Below are 23,020 nucleotides of genomic sequence, written 5' to 3' on the forward strand. Positions count from 1 at the left end.
TAAAGCTTTTAGTCTACTAACCCATCATCCAAGGGTAGTTTTCACTATCTGTAAAAAATAATTTTTGGACGGACACTATAATTTACAGTTTTTTACTATTGTAAAATCTGAATTTTCTTTAAAATAAAAAAACATTTATATTGATTCTGACACTTCTACATCCAACTCACAGATGTAACCTTGCTTTGATAAAAGAAATTATTCATATAACCCTTTTAGAAGTTAAGTTGTAGTCATTTGTTTTGGGCATGTCATTTTCGAGCCTGAAACATGAAAAACAGGCTTTGTGCTTAACAGGTTAAATGATAAAATTACATTTTTTGGGTATCCTTTTGTTGAACTGTCTGTTTAAAATTAATCAAAGCATCAGACAAAAAAAGCTTTTGAAAATTGTATTTATTTTTATTTAGCCTTTATTTATACAGGTGTAAAATCTCATTGAGACACAAGGTCTCATTTTCAAGAGAGACCTGTCAGTGGTAACACTACCACACAAAGTTACAGACAGACAGGACACTAAACACAGATAAAATAATATTATATTTTGGTTTAGGTCAAAATATAATATTTGTAAACCTGAAGAGTCAGTGCCAGTGCCTCACCAGCCATGAACCTCACTGCACGTCACTGCAGAAGCTTATATATAGACATCTACGTTTTTTGTGCCCCACCACTTTTGTACATATAAAAACGCCACTGCATGTGGACATGATTTAAGTGGGGGGGGACCTAACCTCCTCTAGGGGGGAGATTTTTTTTTTTTTAAATGTTGAAGTTAAAAGCATTAATCTGGTGCACTTTGAGAGCAGCATTAAGAGATTAGATACATCTCTCAACATCCATATGAAACAGAACTGTAAGCAGATTTACTTTTTATTTATGGATATTTTACAAATCACTCCCCTTTCAAACTGTAAACTTTTTTTTACTGTCATATAGTATTTTATACCTGTTTACTTTATTCTCTTATTTTTTTATAACTATAATGATCATATAAAGATGTGCCTTTACCTCACTGGTTGGAGAAAAAGCTTCTTATATTCGTTAGCATAGCTAGCTAACCAGATGCTAATAACAACAAAGTTATTGACTGTATGATCAGTATGACAGATGAACAGATCACCACTGGGCTTTCAACTAAAGACACAGCCACGCAAAAACTGCGGCATGTGTACGGCTCCTTATGGGTACTGACATTTCTGGAAGTGGCGGAGCGGTGTTCTGGTGCTCTCCGTCAGAACTGCACCCCTGTCAGACGAGACATATACCATGTGATGACACGTTACGGTGCGTCTACACAGCAGCGTTAAAAAAATCTTGAAACGCTTCTGCCCATTCACTTTGAATGGGGTGACGTCACTTTCCCTCACTTTTCGCCGAAATGCATTGTGGGCAGGCGAGCGGAGATTTTCAGGATTTTCAGGATTTTCAGGATTCAAAGTTGAACAATGTTCAACTTTTGAGGCTGAGGTGGAAGCGTCAGCCAATCAAATCCCGTGTACGCAAATCTGACAGTTCAAGCTCTAGCCAATCAAACGGCGTGTATGCTGGGAGAGACATACGAGGTCATTTCCTCATATTCCAAAAAATGGAGGAGAAATTAGCAGTAGCGAATCAATCACCCGGTGCTTTATGACCAGACCTACCGGGATATAAACCGGAGGAGCCAGGCATGGAGGGAGGTGGCAGAGACAGTGGTAGGTTTTCGCCTGTTTTGGGGAGTTTATATCCAGTTTACTTAGGGCTTTTTTGCTTCGTATGTCGCGGGCGGGAGATTCATGTGATTGGTTGTTCGTGCCTTGCTCGCAAAAAATCCGATACGCCTACCTCCAAGATTTTTTTAACGCTGCTGTGTAGACGTACCGTTAGGCTCGTGTTGTGTTCAAGGACCCTGACCTTGGCCAGGAAAAACAGGCACTCGCTTGTTTAATTATTTTGCGGTCTAGATTTCTTTAATTTTTTTCGTGTGTTTATAAATTACCTCGAGGGCCGTACCAAATGATCTCGCGGCCCGTATACGGCCCGGGGGCCGGAGGTTCCCCACCCCTGCTTTAAAATAACAAAATGTAAAAAACGTTAAGGGATATGAATACTTTCCGGATGCACTGTACACATATACACACACACACACACACACACACACACACACACACACACACACACGTTTGTTCATATGATGGAAATATGAGGTCTGTGTGAGGTTTAAGGTCAAGGTTAGGTTTTTTGAACGCCCGACAGATGGATAAGGTTTGACTTATACGTAGTTTTACATAGAGAAAACATCTTTACGTGTATTTTTAGGTAGTACTACCACAGTGTAGAAATACGTTAAGCCCTGCATTCAATATACCTTACTAATTTATTGTGGACTTACTACAAAAGTATAAGCACCAAAACCTTAAGTACCAATAGCAGTGGTGTAGTGGGGATTTTTTTACTGGGGGGACGCTATTTTAATTAGGTCATCCCAAACAATGCCACACAAGTGCGCAAGCGCGCAGTGCACTCACAAAACGGGCAGACAGGTCCACAGAAACTACCGGTATGCTTCGTCCTACTTTAGTTACTGTACTGCAAAAAGCAGACGGCGCTGCGCTCAACACACACACAGACTCAAAACCATGGACACACCGACACATAAACAATGTATAGGCCTAAATTGCATATGCTACAGTATTGCAACTAAGCAGACAGCGCTGCTTTTTTTTCTTTTCTTTTTTTTCTCTCTCTCTCTATTTAAAACTCATAACAAACAAACAAAATTCCCAAAGTTGTCCTGAAATTAACTTATTAAATAAACTACTTGTTATGCAAACAACATTGAATCTGGACTTGAAATTATTCTGATTAGGCCTAGCCTACATTGCAAATAAGCAGACAGCGCTGCTTCACAAACACACACACCGATTGAAGACTGATCAATCCGAAATGGATGAACAAACTTTGCAGCCCAGTTTCCCAGCTTTGCAGTCTATCCACGGGTATGCCTCTTGTTTCCTCCGCCACATCTCCTCCGTCCATACCTCTGGGAAAGGTGAGCTGGAGCTAGCCAGGGGAACGTTGCTAGCGCAGCTAACGTTAACGTTAGTGCTAGCATTATCCACGTCTTTAGGCGGCTCCTCTGATGATGTAGTACTAGTAGCAGCTTCACTTGTAGCTTCGGTGCTGCTAGCCTCTTTCTTCTTGTGAATTATATTCTTTTTAGAAAAGAAGTCAAGTAAAAAATGTTTGCCTGCCATTATAGAGCTTTTTCGTTTGCGTTCTTGAAGGAAAGAGCTGCCGCGAAATCGGCGGGCGGCGAGCTGGGGGTGTGTCACTGACACACCCCCAGCTCGCCGCGGGGTCACGAGCGTGATGACGAATCATAATTATTTAACAAAATCGTTTTTATTTTGTATTATAATTACTGTGAAATGAATTATGTTGTTGTCATTATTACAACAAATACACACTTGCAACTGATAACACTGGCAATGATTTTATATTTATTAGACTATTAAAAAAAAGATCATGCTCCAAATAAGTGGGGGTACGGCGTACCCCCGCGTCCAACGCCCACTACACCACTGACCAATAGTGAATGTACTCTTGTGCAGAATGGCCAATTTAAGAATTATATATAATATTTTTGGATTCTTATTTTTGATGAATAATGAGTTAATCACTGTTGCAGCATGTACAGATGTAGCACTCTGGATAGGACTCCAGCTTACAGCTTCCTGCCTAAGACCTGCCTAAGACCAGCGTCTGGGAATATTAAGCCCTCCCACTATTTTCCAAGAGGGCGTTGCCAGATTTTCAATTTCAGGATTTAACCAGGAGATGGCGCTTCATTCACAAATACAGAAAGAGTTGTGTTTTGAAGAGCATTTGAACACATCAATATTTTAGATCAAATAAAGTATATCTAATCTTGTAATTCAATAATATATAGTCTTTATATATTAAATAATCATAATAATAATGTAAATGTTTACATTACACTTATTTATTTGTTATGCTCATACTTTTACCTTTACAATCGTTTGCTTTAAAGGTGGGGTAGGTAAGTTTGAGCAACCGGCTCGAGATCGCTAGAATTTGAAAATACACAACCGGAGAAAATCTGCCACTTCCTTATAGAGCCCCTCCTCCAACACACACGAACGCGCACATGACCAATGAGGGCATGAGATAAGTTTGTGCACAGATGGAAGGCTGACAGGCAGGTAGGCCATCCAGTTATTTTAGCCGGGCCGGCTAAAATGATTGGTCGTGCTTTTTACAGTATTACGGCTTCTACAGATGACATTTTTTTATGGATTTTTTGTCAAAGCACTTAAGATATTCATTGCTATCGGGATGTTAAGAGCATTCCATGGAATATAACAAAAAGTGTATCTCGAGCCGGTTTCTCAAACTGACCTACCCTACCTTTAATATGCAGTATATTTTTTGTATATTTTTGTGTTTGCTTCCTCCTGCTCCCTTTCGGACACATACTGTATGATTTATTATTATTATTAATATGAAGATATTATTAAGATAAGATAAGATAAGATGTTACTTTGTTGATTGAACATTTTAGTTTAGAATGTGCTATCCCACGGTAATTCAGAAGGCTCACAGGTCACATTCCGACCATTATTTAAAACAATAGGCGCTTTCACACCGTCTACAGTTTGATTTGCATACAGTAGAGGGAGCTGTGGCTGAATGGCCGGCGATTAGGTGTTGCACATTTATCATTAGGTGATCAGAGCTGCCTGCCTGCCGTCAGATTTCATTTAAAAAACAGGTCTGATTTTAAGACTATTTCTGCGCTCATAAAGAATGATAAGAATAATGCGTATTGAACTGGTTTCATTAATTAGTGAGTTTATTTAAGGTAATTAGGTAGAAGCCCTTTTTTATCAGTAACGAATTTAGCAGTTGAACATAAAAGTCAACTAACTGAGTGTCACTTGCAATGACAGTGTTGTGTTTTTATTTTATGAACCTTTTACATTAAAAATGGTTGTTGAATATATAAATATTATTATGAATATGGATAAATACTAGGCTATTTATTATAAACGTTAGTCCTTAACATCTATCACTGTGTATATCACCATTCTTTAATTACATGTTTGATAAGTTTCTATGAAATAAGAAATGAATACAATTAAAATGTAATTATCATATCATATATTATAATGTATTGTATTATTAAGTAATATCATACATTAACCCAATTATAGCAGATGCCACATTGAATGGATGAACACATTTATGCATCAATAATTACAACGGAGTATTTCTAAATACAAGTTGTAAAAATACTTATATGTATTTAATACTAATAACATAATGATTCATTTTACTTTCAGATGATAATACTTTTCAGGGTTAGGGTTAGGTCCGGTCTGACAGCACTTAGCTCTCTGCTGCAGAGAGGAAGAGAAGATCACTGCTCTAAACAAAGTCAAAAATCATACATTCAAACGGAATAAATATAATTAATTATTATTAATACGTTAAGTCTTGTTAATTGTTTTTCACTTTAATAATTTCAGTTAAAAACTACAGATGGAGCGTCTTATTTTGGACAGTTTGAAACGCGAGGGTCGTGATTGGTCCGTGATCGGCCCGTGATCGGCCCGTGATGAAGAGCCGGCCCCCAGTCTGACTTGATACCGCCCCCGTGATAAATACATTTAATTATTGTGAAGCCAGCTGCAATGGATCATTGATCCACCAGGGGGTGCAGTGGGGTTCCACACTGGAGTCATGTGAAATCAACTTCGACACAGTAAGCTGGATGTACAGTATGTCTGGTACTACTGTATAGCGGATCTTTGTTAAGATCCATATGTCACGGATAGGATCATAGTCTGTGCTAAATAACACATGTAATCATTTACAAAACATCACCATGTTGTTATTTAACAAAATAATGTTGTTTAGTCGAAAAAAACGAACGAGAGGAAATGCAGCCGGCTCTCCCGATTTTTAATCCTAATTTAATCATCATCTTCACCACGATTCTGTATTCAACTTCATTAAAATGATCAGGACCCTGGGTGTTATTTTTCCCCACAATGAGAAATAGTCAGAAAAGCAGAAAAAGAACACTCAAACCGAGAGATGAGTTATTATTACAACGTGACTTCACTATTATTTAACAACTGTTTTTATTGGGTTCTTTTATTTGGGGTTAAGTAGAGGTGAATTGCACTAATGTGGGAAAGATCGTGATGTCTCCTCCGATCAGCTTTAAGATCTTCGTTCTCCCGCTGTGTAGATTGGGGGACCGCCGTCCTCTGTCTTCATTGCGTGAAAACAGAGGATTTCGACATTCTGTATTCCTTGCTTACTTCCTTAACCTTTTCTCCTCCTTATCTCTTTCATGACTTTTTATTTAATGCCGGTGTTTATTTTATTATTATATATAGTCGTTATTCATTTGTTTTAAAGCTCAATAAGGAAGATTTAAACTTTCACACACGTTGACCAGCGAAAAACTCTGCCCGGTTCCTTCGGCCCCCACCACGTTGAATAAACAGAAGGCTGCTTTTGTGGAGGAAGTTACAGCTCTACGTACGCACATTTAGCTTTCAGTGTTACTGACCTGAGATGTTTTTATTACATGAATTAATTACATTGACCATACCGTTCACCATCCCCCACCCCCCTACTGTATGTTGATTTTTGACATGTAAATGGGTACCTACCCCCCTCTGAGTGAATACCTGTTGTACCTGTCCGGGGCTAAGCCCATAGGACGATGCTCTGATGTCATCACCCCCGCACATTTGTCATATGTTTACAAAAAATGATGTTAACACTTTCTCGTTCTTAATATATGCTATATTTAGGGTCGATATGTGTTGAATTTACTTTAAAATAGCAGATCACTGTGATTCGGCTTAGTGAACGTGTGTCTCTTCCTCCGCGGCTCCTCCGTGCAGAGAGGCCCCCCCTGTTGACAATTCACGAGCGTCTAACTCTCTCCCCCCTCCCCCGTCGCACCTTCTAACAGAGCCCCCCCATATATCAAATCCCAATTTAACCCCTGGCCTCTGGAGCAGAAATGAAAGAGTTTTAAAAATGTTTACGTTTTGGTAAGTTTTTAGGGAAATGTTGTAATATTGCAACGTTGGCCTTAGGTGGGAGCAGAATTTCTGTATTCTACTCACATTGTCTGAATAAATATATTGAACAACTAAGGGTTCATTTGCAGGATTGATTGCTTACTTAGCCCTATATCAGTATATAGCATGAATAATAATCACACATCACTCATATTTGTTATGAATAATCATTTATCATTTATTAAATAGTAAGTCGCTTTGGATAAAAGCGTCAGCTAAATGCAATTTATGAAAGCCTCACTCAGGATTTTTTTAACAAGTGTTTTTATTGCTCTTGGGGCATTAAAAACAAGATTTTAACTTTAGTTTTTTATATAATATCTGCATTTTCTCTTGTGAAAAACTAAGTCTTAGTTTGGCCATAGTTATTTAATATATAGCGCCATCTCCTGGTTAAATCCTGAAATTGAAAATCTGGCAACGCCCTCTTGGAAAATAGTGGGAGGGCTTAACATTCCCAGATACTGGTCTTTGGCAGGTCTTAGGCAGGTAACTGGCTGGTAGTAGGCAGGAAGCTGTATGCTGGAGTCTGAAATATTCATTCAGACTGTTTAAAAAACGTTAACAACGGACAATTTTTCTTAGCGGATGCATGTCAATTTAAATCAATACATACAACTATTTTTTAAATCAATAAAAACATTTTCTAAATCCATAAAAGCATTTCAATTCATATTGGGAGTCATGTCGTTACTTTGTTGAAAATGTGGCCAACGTCGGGATCCTGATCTGCCTGACGAGGCTCCATTAAAATATAAATATTTTTTGTGAATTACTGAGTTTAGGCACGTTAATAACGTTTTAATGAAGTTGACTAAAGTATATTCATATTTGTCAGTGCCTTCATGTCAATTCGGCGAACATAAACATAAATGATCGTGGTGAAGATGATGATTAAATTAGGATTAAAAATCGAGAGCCGGGCTGCATTTCCTCCCGTTCGTTTTTGGAGCCGGCGGGCTTCCTGATGTTTTTTGTACAGTAGTTGTGGACTAAACAACATTATTTTGTTAAATAAAAACATGGTGATGTTTTGTAAATGATTACATGTCTCTTATTTAGCACAGAGTATGATCCTATCCGTGACATATGGATCTTAACAAAGATCCGCTATGCAGTAGTACCAGACATAAATCAAATCAAATCAAATCAAATCAAATCAAGTTTTATTTATATAGCACATTTTTAAACGATTTTTGGTCGAGCCAAAGTGCTGTACATATAATAAAATACCCTACAGTAAACAATTCAAAAATAAAAAAAATTATAGATACCATTGCTCCAACTACGGTAAAGGAAGTGATTGGCAAGAAAATATCTCCATGGAGAAAGGCCATGACCGTGAGAACAGAAAAAAGAGAGTGTCGAAAAGCTGAACGTAGGTGGCGAAAAACAAATCTCCAGGTTCACTTTGAAATCTATAAAGAGAGACTTGGCCTTTATAATTTGGAATTGAAAAACGCACGACAGTCTTTCTTCTCTGACATCATTACCAAAAACAAAAACAACGCACGTGCCTTGTTTGCTACCGTCGACAGACTAACTAACCCCCCAGTGTCAGTAGCCTCTGAATTTCTATCCACCAGGGCGTGCCTCCTTCTTCACTGACAAAATTCAGCAAATTAGACAAGCAGTCAGTGCCTCTGCATCAGGTACAGCAAATGTGTTGTCCCTATGTCCACCTAATATCAATTCAAACACCATGACACAATTCCATCAGATTAATGGTAAAAACTTAGAGGACATTATTCAACTTCTGAAATCCTCCTCCTGCTGCCTTGATATTATTCCAACAGGATTTTTCAAGATGTTTTTCCTTGCATGGCCTCAGATCTACTTCATATAGTAAACACATCTCTTCACTCAGGTATTTTTCCAAAGGCCCTGAAAACTGCAGTCATTAAACCGCTCTTAAAAAAGAATAATCTAGATGCTTCAGTAATGAACAATTACAGGCCCATATCAAACCTGCCATTTCTAGGTAAAATCATTGAAAAAGTTGTTTTTCAACAGTTGAGTAACTTCTTGCATTTAAATAACTGTTTGGATGTGTTCCAGTCAGGATTTCGTCCAAACCACAGCACTGAGACTGCTCTTGTAAAGGTCTTCAATGACATCCACTTAAACACAGACAGTGGCAGAACTTCAGTGTTAGTATTATTAGATCTTAGTGCTGCGTTTGACACTGTTGACCACAACATATTACTAGACCGACTAGAAAACTGGGTGGGACTTTCGGCAACAGTTCTAAATTGGTTTGAGTCCTACTTAAAGGACAGAAAAAACTTTGTTTCTATAGGTAAATACACATCCGAGTTGACAAATATGACATGTGGGGTACCTCAAGGCTCCATCTTGGGGCCTCTTCTCTTTAACATCTACATGCTACCACTGGCTCAGATAATGAAAAACAACAAAATAAGTTACCATAGCTATGCGGATGACACACAAATTTACGTAACAATTTCACCAGGAGATTATGCTCCAATTCAAACACTGAGTAAGTGCATTGAACAAATCAATGACTGGATGTGTCAGAACTTTCTCCAATTAAACAAAAATAAAACTGAGGTAATGGTTTTTGGAGCCAAGGCAGAACGTATAAAAGTTAGCGCTGAGCTTCAGTCTGCAATGTTCAAAACAACAGATAAAGCCAGAAATCTACAGATGGGGCATCTTATTTCGGACGCCAGCATACAGCTTCCTGCCTACTACCAGCCAGTTACCTGCCTAAGACCTGCCAAAGACCAGTATCCGGGAATGTTAAGCCCTCCCACTATTTTCCAATTTCAGGGTTTAACCAGGAGATGGCGCTATATATTAAATAACTATGGCCAAACTAAGACTTAGTTTTCACAAGAGAAAATGCAGATATTATATAAAAAACTAAAGTTAAAATCTTGTTTTTAATGCCCCAAGAGCAATAAAAACACTTGTTAAAAAAATCCTGAGTGAGGCTTTCATAAATTGCATTTAGCTGACGCTTTTATCCAAAGCAACTTACTATTTAATAAATGATAAATGATTATTCATAACAAATATGAGTGATGTGTGATTATTATTCATGCTATATACTGATATAGGGCTAAGTAAGCAATCAATCCTGCAAATGAACCCTTAGTTGTTCAATATATTTATTCAGACAATGTGAGTAGAAATACAGAAATTCTGCTCCCACCTAAGGCCAACAATATTACAACATTTCCCTAAAAACTTACCAAAACGTAAACATTTTTAAAACTCTTTCATTTCTGCTCCAGAGCAGTTAAATTGGGATTTGATATGTGGGGGGTTCTGTTAGAAGGTGCGACAGGGGAGGGGGGAGAGAGTTAGACGCTCGTGAATTGTCAACGGGGGGGGGGCCTCTCTGCACGGAGGAGCCGCGGAGAAGAGACACACGTTCACTAAGCCGAATCACAGTGATCTGCTATTTTAAAGTAAATTCAACACATATCGACCCTAAATATAGCATATATTAAGAACGAGAAAGTGTTAACATCGTTTTTTGTAAACATATGACAAATGTGCGAGGGTGATGACATCAGCGCATCGTCCTATGGGCTTAGCCCCGGACAGGTACAACAGGTATTCACTCAGAGGGGGGTAGGTATCCATTTACATGTCAAAAATCAACATACAGTACTTCCTCCACAAAAAGCAGCCTTCTGTTTATTCAACGTGGTGGGGGCCGAAGGAACCGGGCAGAGTTTTTCGCCGGTCAACGTGTGTGAAAGTTACTGAGAAGTATATAATGAGAACTGCTACCAATGGTGGCCTATTTAGTTTATTAAGAAATACATTTTTTTAGCTATTCATTCGCAGAAGTGATCTATCTAAGTTCTATTCATATTCTTGACGGGAAGAGTTAGTATACAATAGGCTTTAAGGCGAGACACCCCAGGTGAATAGGGTAATTTTTTTAACTTAAAGATATCAGCTAAAATTTCTCCAGTTAATTACTTACAATATGGCAATTGTTTTTTGTATTACAAGTTTTCTGAAATAGCATGTTTAAATATGCAAATGAACCATTATCTCATGAAATATGCGCACATTTTAACACATTTCAGAAACCGAAATCTGAACTTTGGATAAAGCCAGGATCAAAATTATTGTTTCATTTTGTAGTCATATTAGTATCTAAGGCTTTTACAGAAGGGATTTTGGATATCTCTTTGTATCACTCCATAAATCAGAAAATACTGTCAACAGCCCTAAAATATCAATTTTCACCATGTTTTTAGGTATAAAATGTTATATAATTCAGGCTATGAATTATATATGACCAAACCCTTCTGTAAAAGCCTTCATAATATTGATAGGAATATAACTGGAAGGTTTGGTGTATGTAACTGCTACTGAAGTGGAAATTTCGAACTCAGAGTAGGAGAAAAAACTCATTTTGAGAAAACGACCTTTAAAGATTGCAGTGTTACGCTAGCTAAACCCTCCTGTTATCTGGATGATAGCTTGCACATCGACGCACTCTGTGAAGGTATTTCATGTTCGGGGTCATTTGTTTTTTGTATAACCTTGCTTTGTGCAAGTGACAATTGTTGTCGTCTTCTCTGTGAACGTTTTTTTCTCCGTTATTTTGCCATTTTCAGATTTAAATTTCTAGCGGAAAGCTAACCAGGAAGTGCTTTAGCACACCACGTGACGCATCTGAACGAATCACGTTGTCAGAAATTGACACCAGCCAATGAGATTTCGTTTCTTGGTTTCAGACCCCTTTGCACTTTCACGATTGCTTCATAGTTGTATTTATCATCTAAATTTGCCGAAACAAGTTTAATATTCTGAAAGCCAAGACTTTGTTTATTTGAAATCAGATGAAAACAAACTGTAACGGACCCTGCCGTGTTATCTTGATATTTCCGGCACAGACCCTTTCATACCGGCAATGCGCGATAGAAAGAACAGGAACTGCGACAGCATAAATATGCGAACACAAACCTACAGACTGCTGGAGAAGAGATATCACAGGGGGGGGTTGGGACACACACATTCCGATGGCCAATTAGTTTTAAACAAAGAGTAGGCTATATTCAACATATGGGTTGGGGCTGGTGAACGGTATGGTCAATGTTTGTAAACACTGTGACATTTTGACTTTATTTGATCATTTCAGTTAAAAACTAACGTTCATATTTCATATTACTGTTTTGCCTGGCTGGACCTGTAATTTACAGGAAAGGAGTGCACGCTACTAAAGAGACACGCTACCATGGAAACCAAACAATGGTGTTGCTGTATTGAAGTCAGAGTGGAAACAGTCATATTTGGAGCGGCCGTTATGTTAGAATGAAACAGTCAGGTCGTGACTCACAACAAAAAAGTGTTACTTCACTAACTGTAAGCTTGTCACTCAGAGTAACCTACACATTAGTACCAGACAAACTGTACATTGTGGTGATTGACATTATTCACCCACGGATCTATGGGTTGGGGTATTGTTCCGCACTGACATTTTAGTGAACCAGACCAGCTGTTTCCGCCGGTCTTCGCTTCCCAGGCATGACGTTGTTTACAAGTGTGTTCAGATGCTAAATAAAAGTTTAGCTTGTACTTTTGATACCCCGCCTCTGACTCCCGTCTCTCGGCACCACAACATCCAGTTTACTGTATCGAAGTTGATTTCACATGAGCGATGTCGAACATTGAAAAGTCCTTATAAAATCTCTGTTATTAGATCAGTACTTTTCTTATATGACTATTATTGACTTGAACACTGAGAATGTATTTATTAACTTCAGACATTTGAAATATTTGAAATCAGATGAAAACAAACTGTAACGGACCCTGCCGTGTTATCTATGATTACTATGCCTTACTGTACATTCATAATTTCAGCCGGAGGTAGCTGGTAGGCGTTGCGGAGGAGCAGATTGCGAGTGAGGTGCCTGTTCTAAACGAACTATTCCAGCTGTTATAAAGCATTAAATAAAAAGTCATGAAAGAGATAAGGAGGAGAAAAGGTTTAAGGAAGTAAGCAAGGAATACAGAATGTTTCGTTACGTTACTTTGTTGAGAATGTGGCCATAATAATTTGCAGCGACTTGGTCATTGTGGGGAAAAATAACACCCATCCTGATCGTTTCAATGAAGTTGAATACAGAATATTCATATTTGTCAGTGATTTCATGTCAATTCGGCGAACATAAACATCAATGATGATGATTAAATTAGGATTAAAAATCGGGAGAGCCGGCTCGTTCGTTTTTTTCGACTAAACAACATTATTTTGTTAAATAACAACATGGTGATGTTTTGTAAATGATTACATGTCTTATTTAGCACAGACTATGATCCTATCCGTGACATATGGATCTTAACAAAGATCCGCTATACATTAGTACCAGACATACTGTACAAGACTCCACACATGACTCCAGTGTGGAACCCCACTGCACCCCCTGGTGGATCAATGATCCATTGCAGCTGGCTTCACAATAATTACATTTATTTATCACGGGGGCGGTATCAAGTCAGACTGGGGGCCGGCCGGCCATCACGGAACGTGCACGAACCAATCACGACCCTCGCGTTTTAAACTGTCCAAAATAAGACGCTCCATCTGTAGGTGTAGTCATGGACTCTGACCTGAGTTTCAACAGTCACATTAAAACAGTTACTAAATCAGCCTACTATCACCTAAAGAACATATCTAGGATTAAAAGACTAATGTCACAGGAGGATTTGGAAAAACTTGTCCATGCTTTTATCTTCAGTAGACTCGACTACTGTAATGGTGTCTTTACAGGTCTCACTAAAAAATCTATTAGAAAGCTGCAGCTAATTCAGAACGCCGCTGCTCGAGTCTTCACTAACACTAAGAAAGTGGATCACATCACTCCTGTTCTGAAGTCCTTACACTGGCTTCCTGTGTGTCAAAGAATAGATTTCAAAATACTGCTGCTGGTTTATAAGCTTTGAATGGTTTAGGCCCAAAATACATGTCTGACCTACTGCTAAATTATGAACCATCCAGATCTCTCAGGTCTTCAGGGACTGGTCAGCTTTCTGTCCCCAGAGTCAGAACTAAACATGGAGAAGTTCAGTTATTGTGCTCCAAATATCTGGAACAAACTCCCAGAAACCTGCAGGTCTGCTGCAACTCTTACTACTTTTAAATCCAGGCTGAAGACTTTTCTTTTTGCCGCTGCTTTTAATTGAACTATTCACATCTTAAACTGCACTGTAACTTTTAACTTTTATCCATGTATTTTTTCTTTTAATGTTTATTTTATTATCTTTTCTTTTTAATGACTGATTTTAAATGCCATTTTCATAATGTCTTCCATTTTTGTAAAGCACTTTGAATTGCCTTGTGTTGAAAGGTGCTATATAAATAAACTTGCCTTGCCTTGCCTTGCCTTGCCTTGCCTTGCCTACAGTAAAGACACTTTACAGCAAATACAACAGCACAGTTTGTTCAGAATATCAGTATGAGAAAAACGACACCCTCTGTCCTTAAATCTACCGTAGAGTTTATTTCACATGAGCTCCAGTGTGGAACCCCACTGCACCCCCTGGTGGATCAATGATCCATTGCAGCTGGCTTCATTATAATTACATTTATTAATCAAGGGGGCGGTCTCAAGTCACGCTGGAGGTTGTCCTTTGAGCGAGGGCAGAGCCCGTGCCGACCACGGCCCTCGCATTTTAAACTGTCCGAAATGAGGTGCTACATCTGTAAAGCCGGAGATATTTGTAAAACTTGATAGCTTTATTATAATAATCATGTATATTTAATTTTTCTTATCAGAAAACTAACTAACAGTGATATATTTGTTGTCTTATAATTAGCAAAGCAGTTACATAAGTTACATACAATAGAAATACAAGTACCTCATTAACCTGTGGACGCTCTCTTTGCTGGAAATCTATGACCCCCCCCCCCCTTAACTTGCGCTGTCCCCATGTCAGTGTTGGGGGTGTGTGTGTGTGTGTGTGTGTGTGTGTGTGTGTGTGTGTGTGTGTGTGTGTGTGTGTGTGTGTGTGTGTGTGTGTGTGTGTGTGTGGGTGTGTGTGTTGTGTGTGTGTGTGTGTGTGTGTGTGTGTGTGTGTGTGTTGTGTGTGTGTGTGTTGTGTGTGTGTGTGTGTGTGTGTGTGTGTGTGTGTGGGCACACGCCGGGCAGGTCCTGTTAAGCTGCCGAGGCAGAAGTAACACAAAGACTTGGCAGGTGCCAGCCTCCTTGTTTTTGCGTTCCTGCAAGATGGACGTGGCAGCTTCCTCTCCTGCGTGGATTTTATTTCCAAATGAGGAAGCAGCCAGACGCTTTCTGATGTTTGCCCACCCCCCCCAAACACCAGCTACACACAACAACTACACCACCCCTGATCTCCATGGTCCCGCTGGAAAAATCTGCTCTCAGAAAAAATGTTCTTGCTTGTGTCTGCAGGTTTTCAGCACTGTGTTGTTCACGAGACATTTCACTGGATTAATTAAACAGTGCTTGCTGATTTTGACACATTATAATGCATTATACAAATGGTAGTTATAGAAAGTGTTACCAAATGTTCTGCTCCCAGGCTGCCTCCAACAATACTAGTACAATGTATATAAAAAAAAGTAAGTAAATCAAAAAGTACACACAACAGTGAGGAAATCAAAATATAAAATAAAATATAAAAATGATTTCCATATTACCACTTGGACTGGTAGATGTTGGACATTTCAACCACTAATCCAGCTCTTTAACAAACAAAATAAATAATTAACTGAACACCAGACGAAAGAAGAATCTACTAAAACTCATCCAAACCTCATCCCAATTCTAAAATGTTAAAAATATGTAAATCCATATTTTCTTCTGCGTTGGTGTCTTTAGGAACGCTGGGCTGGAGGTAGACCCTGGTGAGCGCAGGGTGATCTCCAGCGTGGCTCTGGAGGCAGAGGACCCGGACAACCCCCCGCAGCAGCTGTTCTACTCCCTGATCGCTGCGCCACGCTTCGGAAAGCTACAGATAAAGGTGAGGAGACAACGGTGATGTGTGTGGATATCTTTCTTTGATTTGAGACAGTGGTGGAATGTGCTGTACTATTTTGAGGTTCTCGCACTTTACTTAAAGGGCCCATGTCATGCTTTTCCGGTTATTACCCGTCCCCTTGTGTGTTATGAAGGTTTTTATGCATGTAAACGGTGTGCAGAGTCAAAACCCTCAAAGTACACCCTGTAGCGAGTAAAACTCTAACACAGAAAATACCTCCCCAAAACGCCTCGTTGGAGATACGTCATTGTCCATTTGATTCTTCCATTTCGTTCCGGGTACGGCATGATGTCATGCCGTACCCGGAATGAAATGGACCAATCCGTGGAGCCGTTACGTTACGTCCGCGGAGCCGTTACGTTAAGCCCCCGCTAATTGGTTCAAATTGACCAATCCACGGACTTCCTCACACACACATCTGTGTGCAGGGAGCAGGCAGCTCAGCTGATTTCTCCTCCCTGGCTGCAGGCTGATAACAGACAGTTGGGATCGCGGCGAAATTCTCTCTGGCAGACCCATTCTCACAGCGTTTATCAACCTTTTTCTTACTCAATATCAAGCCACACTTATTGTTTTTACTTCGGCTGTGACTTTGTGTGTGCTCAGGATGAGTTTGGCTGTGTTTCGCTGTGTATCCTAAACAAGGAAACAACACCTCCAGCGCGATTCACAACGTCCCGACCAATCAGAGCACACTGTGCTCACAGGGAGGGTGGGGGCTGGAGCTATTGGAGCTACAACGAGCCGTTAAAGGCAGAGAGTGAAATTCAGTGAATACACGTAGTTTACAGAGATGCTGTATGAGAAACCAATGTGAGTTTGGAAAATTGCACAATATAAATCTATTTTAGTAGACCTCAACAATGGAATTATGATCAGTGGAAATGGCCATGACATGGGCCCTTTAAGTATTTACTTTTTATGCCATTCTATATTGTCACTCCACTACATCGGTCTGAGAGCTTTAGTTACTATACAGATTATTGTTAGTTATCCCCTCACTGTCTGCTGATATTTTTGAATGTTTGTGATAAACTGAATGATGAAGTGTTCCTTTATGTGTTGAGGACATTATATTTATTCTTTACCTTAATAAACTTAATTAAAAAGCCTCAACAATAAACTGGAAAATGCATTGTCACAAAGCTAAACTCTGAATAGCTACTTTTTTAGAGATATAGTCATATACATTTAGCAGTAATATTGATCCAACAAACATTGTATACAGTTTATGTATATAATAGTGATAACACTGACACAGGAAACATTCAACTGCATATTGAGTACTTTTAATTTTTTTGTACTATTTTCACACAAATACCTTTTTTGACTTGATTTAAGGATCTGAACACTTCTAGTATCCCTGGAAAAGTACCTATCCTTATAGATGGTTTCTTACCCTCTACTATTTTTTTTTATTATAAGCAATACATGTATTTGTCTAAACTAGAATATAAACTGGTCATTGTTTCTGTTTGAGATGAGCTCATGTTGTGGTGGTTCATCTGCAGAAGGAGTCGGCTTGGAGCGAGCTGTCGGCCGGTCAGAACTTCACTCAGGACGATGTGGAGATGAACCGTCTGTGGTATGCTCACACTGCCGCCACAAACGCAGCAGGGTTCAAAGGTCACGACAGCTTCCGCTTCACCCTCAGCGACCTGGACAACGAGACTCCGGCACAGAGCTTCTTCATCAACGTGCACACTGTGCAGAAAGGTCAGCTTTCACCTCAGTGGTAGAGTGAAGACGAGACTTCACTCATGGCGGATGGCATGCCCTAACCTTTATAAAACTTTACAAGGAAGCAATGAACTGCTGTGTTTCAATAATTTTACAATATTTTCACAGCTTTACCTTTGTGTCACACAGCCCTTACCCACAGGGAACAGACGTGGTATCTATTAGTGATGTTACGTTTGCGAACGATCCGATTCTTTTGAACGGCTCTTTGGTATGAACGAAGGGAACCGAGTCGTACTTGGTGAGAGCCGTTCTTTTTATCGTTGGTTCACTGCCTGCCATAAATCCACTCACCTTAGAGATGTAGCAAGTTATACATTTTTCTGTGAGTAAAAGTAGTTTTCTTACTCAAGATCCGGCAGCCTTCAAAGAGCCGTAATTCCCATCACTAGTATCTATGCTCTCGTCTAAGCCTCCAGACCTCCATTGACAACAAATATAATTGTATCTTGTTTGTTTGTGTTATGGTGTGACTTTGGTAAATCCGAACTAACCCAATAAAGCTCCAGTCACACAATGAAACAAACTACCCACCGATTGAGGCAACAGTAGACAAGCAACACCCCTGTTCTTTGAGGTAAATGTAATGTTTGTGTCAAAGGAATCTGGTGGCTACGGCGAGAGCATAGAGGACGTGGGAAAGGAATGTCTGACCACAGGGTATATTTTCTCATTAAAAAAAACAATTAGAGAAATAAAGTGTTTTTTCCTGTGGTTAAAATACATTTTTCGGCATTTCTTGGCTTCCATGCCAATACTGCCTGTTTCTCCAAACTGGGGGCGTGCTGACCCCCGGTCTACTGTATACATTGACTTAAATAAGCACCTCATAGGACTTCCAGTTGAGCGGCCATGATGCCGGCAGCTTAACGTTGGAGCTCCTTGACCCTGACAGCAAGACGCCTTCTTTCTGTGGTTAAAACTGTCCTAAAGACATGTATTATTAACCTGTTAAGCCCGGCAGCCCTTTTCACGAAACAGGTTTTTTCACGAAACTGTGTCTCAGGGCTTCTTAACATTTAACAACCTATTAATGTGTCATACCCACTTAACAGGAAGAAACTCAGCTAACTGACGATATGAACAATTTTTACCAAAACAAAACACAAGTCTCACAAGAAGCGTCTAAATGAGCCCTTAGCGAAAACGGGCTAATGCTATTTCTGCTCATAACTCTCAAAAACTATCTTTTATACTTCATACTATCTCCACATATTCCATTGGTATAAGTCTCATCACTGCACGGCCAGAACTCACTGAGCGAGCAGCCAGAACAGAGCAAGAAAACAACATCAGTTTTCAAAACCATAACAATAATTACGTCTTACCTTTGCTGTTTTCTGATCAAAAGTTGTGTTCAATGGCATTAAAACGATAAAAACGCTGCTGAAGGTTAATCCAATGTGTCTGTGTCACTTTGAAATGATTACTGATAATCCATCATTCCATTTTTTTCAAAAACTGAGATTTCATGTCCCTTTGTGTGAGAGCTACAACCCAGCTTCCTGTTTTGGGCAAACTGCGTGCGCATCACTCTCAATCCTCAATGGTAACGTGTAGCGGGCCCGGCACAACGAGGGGGCAAAAGGGGGCATTGCCCCCTCAGTTGTATTCTTTGCCCCCTCACCTTGAGCATCATTCATCCATCAAAAAGTACAATAAATGTCACAATTATTAAATAATCATTTAAATAATTATCTTCCCCAATACACGTTACTATGTTTAGATCAGATATGTCGGCAGGCAGTCAAGAAACGTGTAAAAAAGCCTCAAACCCAAGTGAGCTTGTAGTCTTAATTAATGTTAGCGTGTGTGCTTAGCTGTAAACACAGTCGGATGGGTGACCAAAACGTCCCCGTTTTCCGGGCAAAGTCCCCGTTTTCGGTGGCCGGTACCCGGTTGAAACTCCTGAAAATGTTCCCGTTTTTGAATGTGCGTTAAAAAACATAGAGCACGGTGAAATAAAACGTTACATGTCAGTAAAAACAGAGTAACAGTGTTGTGCCTGTTTGTAGCGTTAGCGTATTTCTTCTTCTACTACTTCTTCTTCTACCTACTTCTTCTTCTTCTACTTCTAATTCAATGCCCGCGAGATATTGGACAAAATAAACTTGGCTAGTAGTGTCAACTAAATCCATAGTATTACAACAAAAGTACTTTAAACGAGGTAAATTACGAATTTATATTCTCAATCTCCAAGTGTGGGATTGAATATTAAATTAGTTTAGATTAGATTCATTGTCCCCAGGGGGAAATTCATTTTCACAGCTCTGTGAAAACAATATGAAATCAACAAAAAATAAGACAGACAACTATAGATAGCACCACACATGATGGTTACTTGTTATTATTTAGGGCTGCCTGTATGGATCAGGCTTCTGCCAAAGCGAGCCCTTTTACTATAATAATAATAATAATAATATGTTAGGCCTATGTATTATATAAACCGTATGGGTACAATGAGCGACATCTAGTGGCGGATTGTGGAAAATTGATCTGATTTTTCTCCTGGCAGAAGACTCTAGAGACAAACCAGGGGACTTTATGTTTATGTTTAATCTGTGTCTGTCCATTTGGTGTAGTGTTTGATCCAATATTACATTTGGTTGATATATTAGTCACTTTCTTATGAAATGCCAGGTTTTAAGCCTTGGTTTGAACATTCAATCCTGTAAATAATTGTTCTTTAATCCTGACATGACTAGAGTAGATAGCTAGTAAGTAAGTCTGATAGGAAGAGGAGTTAAGGGATAGAGGAGAAAAGGTTATGGTATAATTACAGAGCCTGTCAATGTATAAATGGAGGAAATCAATGTTAGTCTGTTAACCAAAGTGCAGCCATCTAATAAAGTACTATTATTAAAGATCAGAGGAAAAGAACAGAATGAGAGGGGTAAATCCGGAATAAAAATAAAGAAGCAAAGAGATTGTAGAGCAGTGAGAAGGAAAAAAGCTTGGTGTGTCAATTCATTACATTGCCGGTTTTTTACGTTGTTGTGAAAAAGAATCGCCCCCTCGGATTTGTTAACAGCCCCCTCAGTCATTTCATCCTGGAGCCGGGCCTGACGTGTAGGTGGATTTAGGAACTTCCCCTCGATTCTATTGGCTCTAATGGTTCAAAAGAGGTGTCAATCGTCAAAATCAACCCAAATGACCCCAGAAGTGGGTTTTCTTTTGCTCTCTAAAAAGGTCAAATGTCACTTGTTTTGCATCAATCTTGATACAGGGGACTTATTGTATGTTATAGTTTGGATTCCTAAAGCTTTTAGTCTACTATCCCATCATTCAAGGGTGGTTTTCACTATAAGTAATGTTTTTTTTAACTATGTTCAATCTGAATTTACTTTAAAATAAAAAACATCTATATTGATTCTGACTTTTCTACATCCAACTCACAGGTTTATCATTGCTTTGAGAAAAAAGATTATTAATTTACCCCTTTTAGAAGTGAAGATATAGTCATTTGTTCTGGGAATGTCATTTTCGAGCCTGAGACCTGAACAACAGGCTCCAGGCTTAACAGGTTAACAAGGCGTTAGTGTAATGACTTAAGCCACATTTACACGAGAACGAAACGGCTTGTATCTGCATAGTTTCTCTTCCGTATAGCCCTATTATTTACACGAGGCCGTAACAAACGGACCCCACAAACGATAACGGGTCCCAAGGTGGATAGATTTGCAAACGAAACGCTCTGGGGGGTCAAACGAGTCCGTGTAATCGCCTCTATACGAATATTTCCTGAAAAAATTACGATAGCCCCACCTCTCCTGCTCACTGCTGTAGCATGGCCAGTAGCTACTGTCAGTAGCTACTGCTAGTGCTACTGCTACTGACCATGCTACAGATGTTAGTACAACATCTACAGCTCGACCATGCTACAGATGTTAGTGCAACATCTACAGCTCCTCTACCACAACCATCAGCAACAAGTGGACATGGAGAATTACATTAACTACTACATGTTGCTAAATCCACCGCGGGGCATAAACAGAAGGGTAGCCATGGCAACATTGCTGCGGGGCTGCTCCGGGGTCTTCTTCGCTGCTTTTGGTGTATTTTGTGGCGGAAGTTACAGCGCCACTTACAGTCCCGGCATATGTACTACAGCGTGTCCAGCGCTTTCGAGCGGTCTCGTGTGGAAGTACAGCGCCACTTACAGTCCCGGCATATGTACTACAGCGTTTCCAGCGGTCTCGTTTGAACAGACACGTTAAATGAAACGAATGCATGTGAACGGAATACTTTTTTGAAAGCGCATACTGTGCATAAACGCAAACGTTCCCGTGTAAAAGCAGCCTTAGCGGAAATGGAAAACTGCCGGAAAAACGAAACACAAGTCTTCTCCAGATATAGAAAAGTCAGCGGACGGTATTCCGGCTAACGGCGGCCATTGTGATCCTGAGATGCGTGTGTTAGCATTTTTTCGCTCAGGGCTAATTTGTTATTACCCTTATGTTTCGTTTTGCTAAAAATTATTAATATTGTCTGATAGCTGAGTTTCTTCCCGTTAAGTGGGTATGACACATTAATAGGTTTTTAAATGTTAAGAAGCCCTCAGACGCTGTTTCTTGCAGATGTTGCGATTCTTCCCCCGCCCGCGGGGGAATGGGGCTTAACAGGCTAAACTTTGAAGTCAACATGGACAAGGATTTCTTAAAGCTCCATGACCAATGAACAATCAACATCAAGTGTTTTTTAAATTCAGAAGAGAAGCAAGACTGCACCTTCACACACCTCGGTCCTCTTTGGGCCCTCTGGCCGGTCGCTTCATTTATTATTGAACTCCCCCTCCCACTCACCGTGCCAGCGTTGCCAGTCGGGTGAACACAGAGCAGCGAGGCCTCAGCCCTTCTGGCTCCGGGCCCTCTGATCCTGGAGGAGCGGAGGTGAGAAACGACCGGCCTCCTCAGCTGGTGAATAATTAACGGAGGGGGGGTGAGCAGCTGTGGAGGGGCGTTGGCTCATGTCCTCTGGGTGCTGAGACATTTAGGCCTGTTTGTTTTTTTATTGTGGTTGTCGCCAGATGAACTCAAATCTATCCTCTTTTTACAAAAAAATTATTTTACCCTTTAACTTTTGCCAGTTGTTGGAGACTGAAATAATTCACAGTAAAACAATAACCAATGTATCAAAAGCATTGCCAAGATCATTTCGAAAATGAAGTCTACAGC

At 39.7% G+C, this 23,020-nt stretch overlaps 1 protein-coding gene across 1 annotated transcript in view; it reads left to right on the forward strand.

Annotated features, from left to right (window-relative positions):
• frem1b (Fras1 related extracellular matrix 1b) overlaps positions 1-23,020 on the forward strand; it is a 139,618-nt gene that overhangs the window by 81,838 nt on the left and 34,760 nt on the right. Inside the window, 2 exon segments of the mRNA XM_034141012.1 lie at positions 15,947-16,088; positions 17,618-17,822. Of these exon segments, the coding sequence (XP_033996903.1) occupies positions 15,947-16,088; positions 17,618-17,822 (347 nt within the window).

The sequence above is a fragment of the Trematomus bernacchii genome, unplaced genomic scaffold (genome assembly GCF_902827165.1).
Source record: "Trematomus bernacchii unplaced genomic scaffold, fTreBer1.1, whole genome shotgun sequence".
Taxonomy (NCBI): Eukaryota; Metazoa; Chordata; class Actinopteri; order Perciformes; family Nototheniidae; genus Trematomus; species Trematomus bernacchii.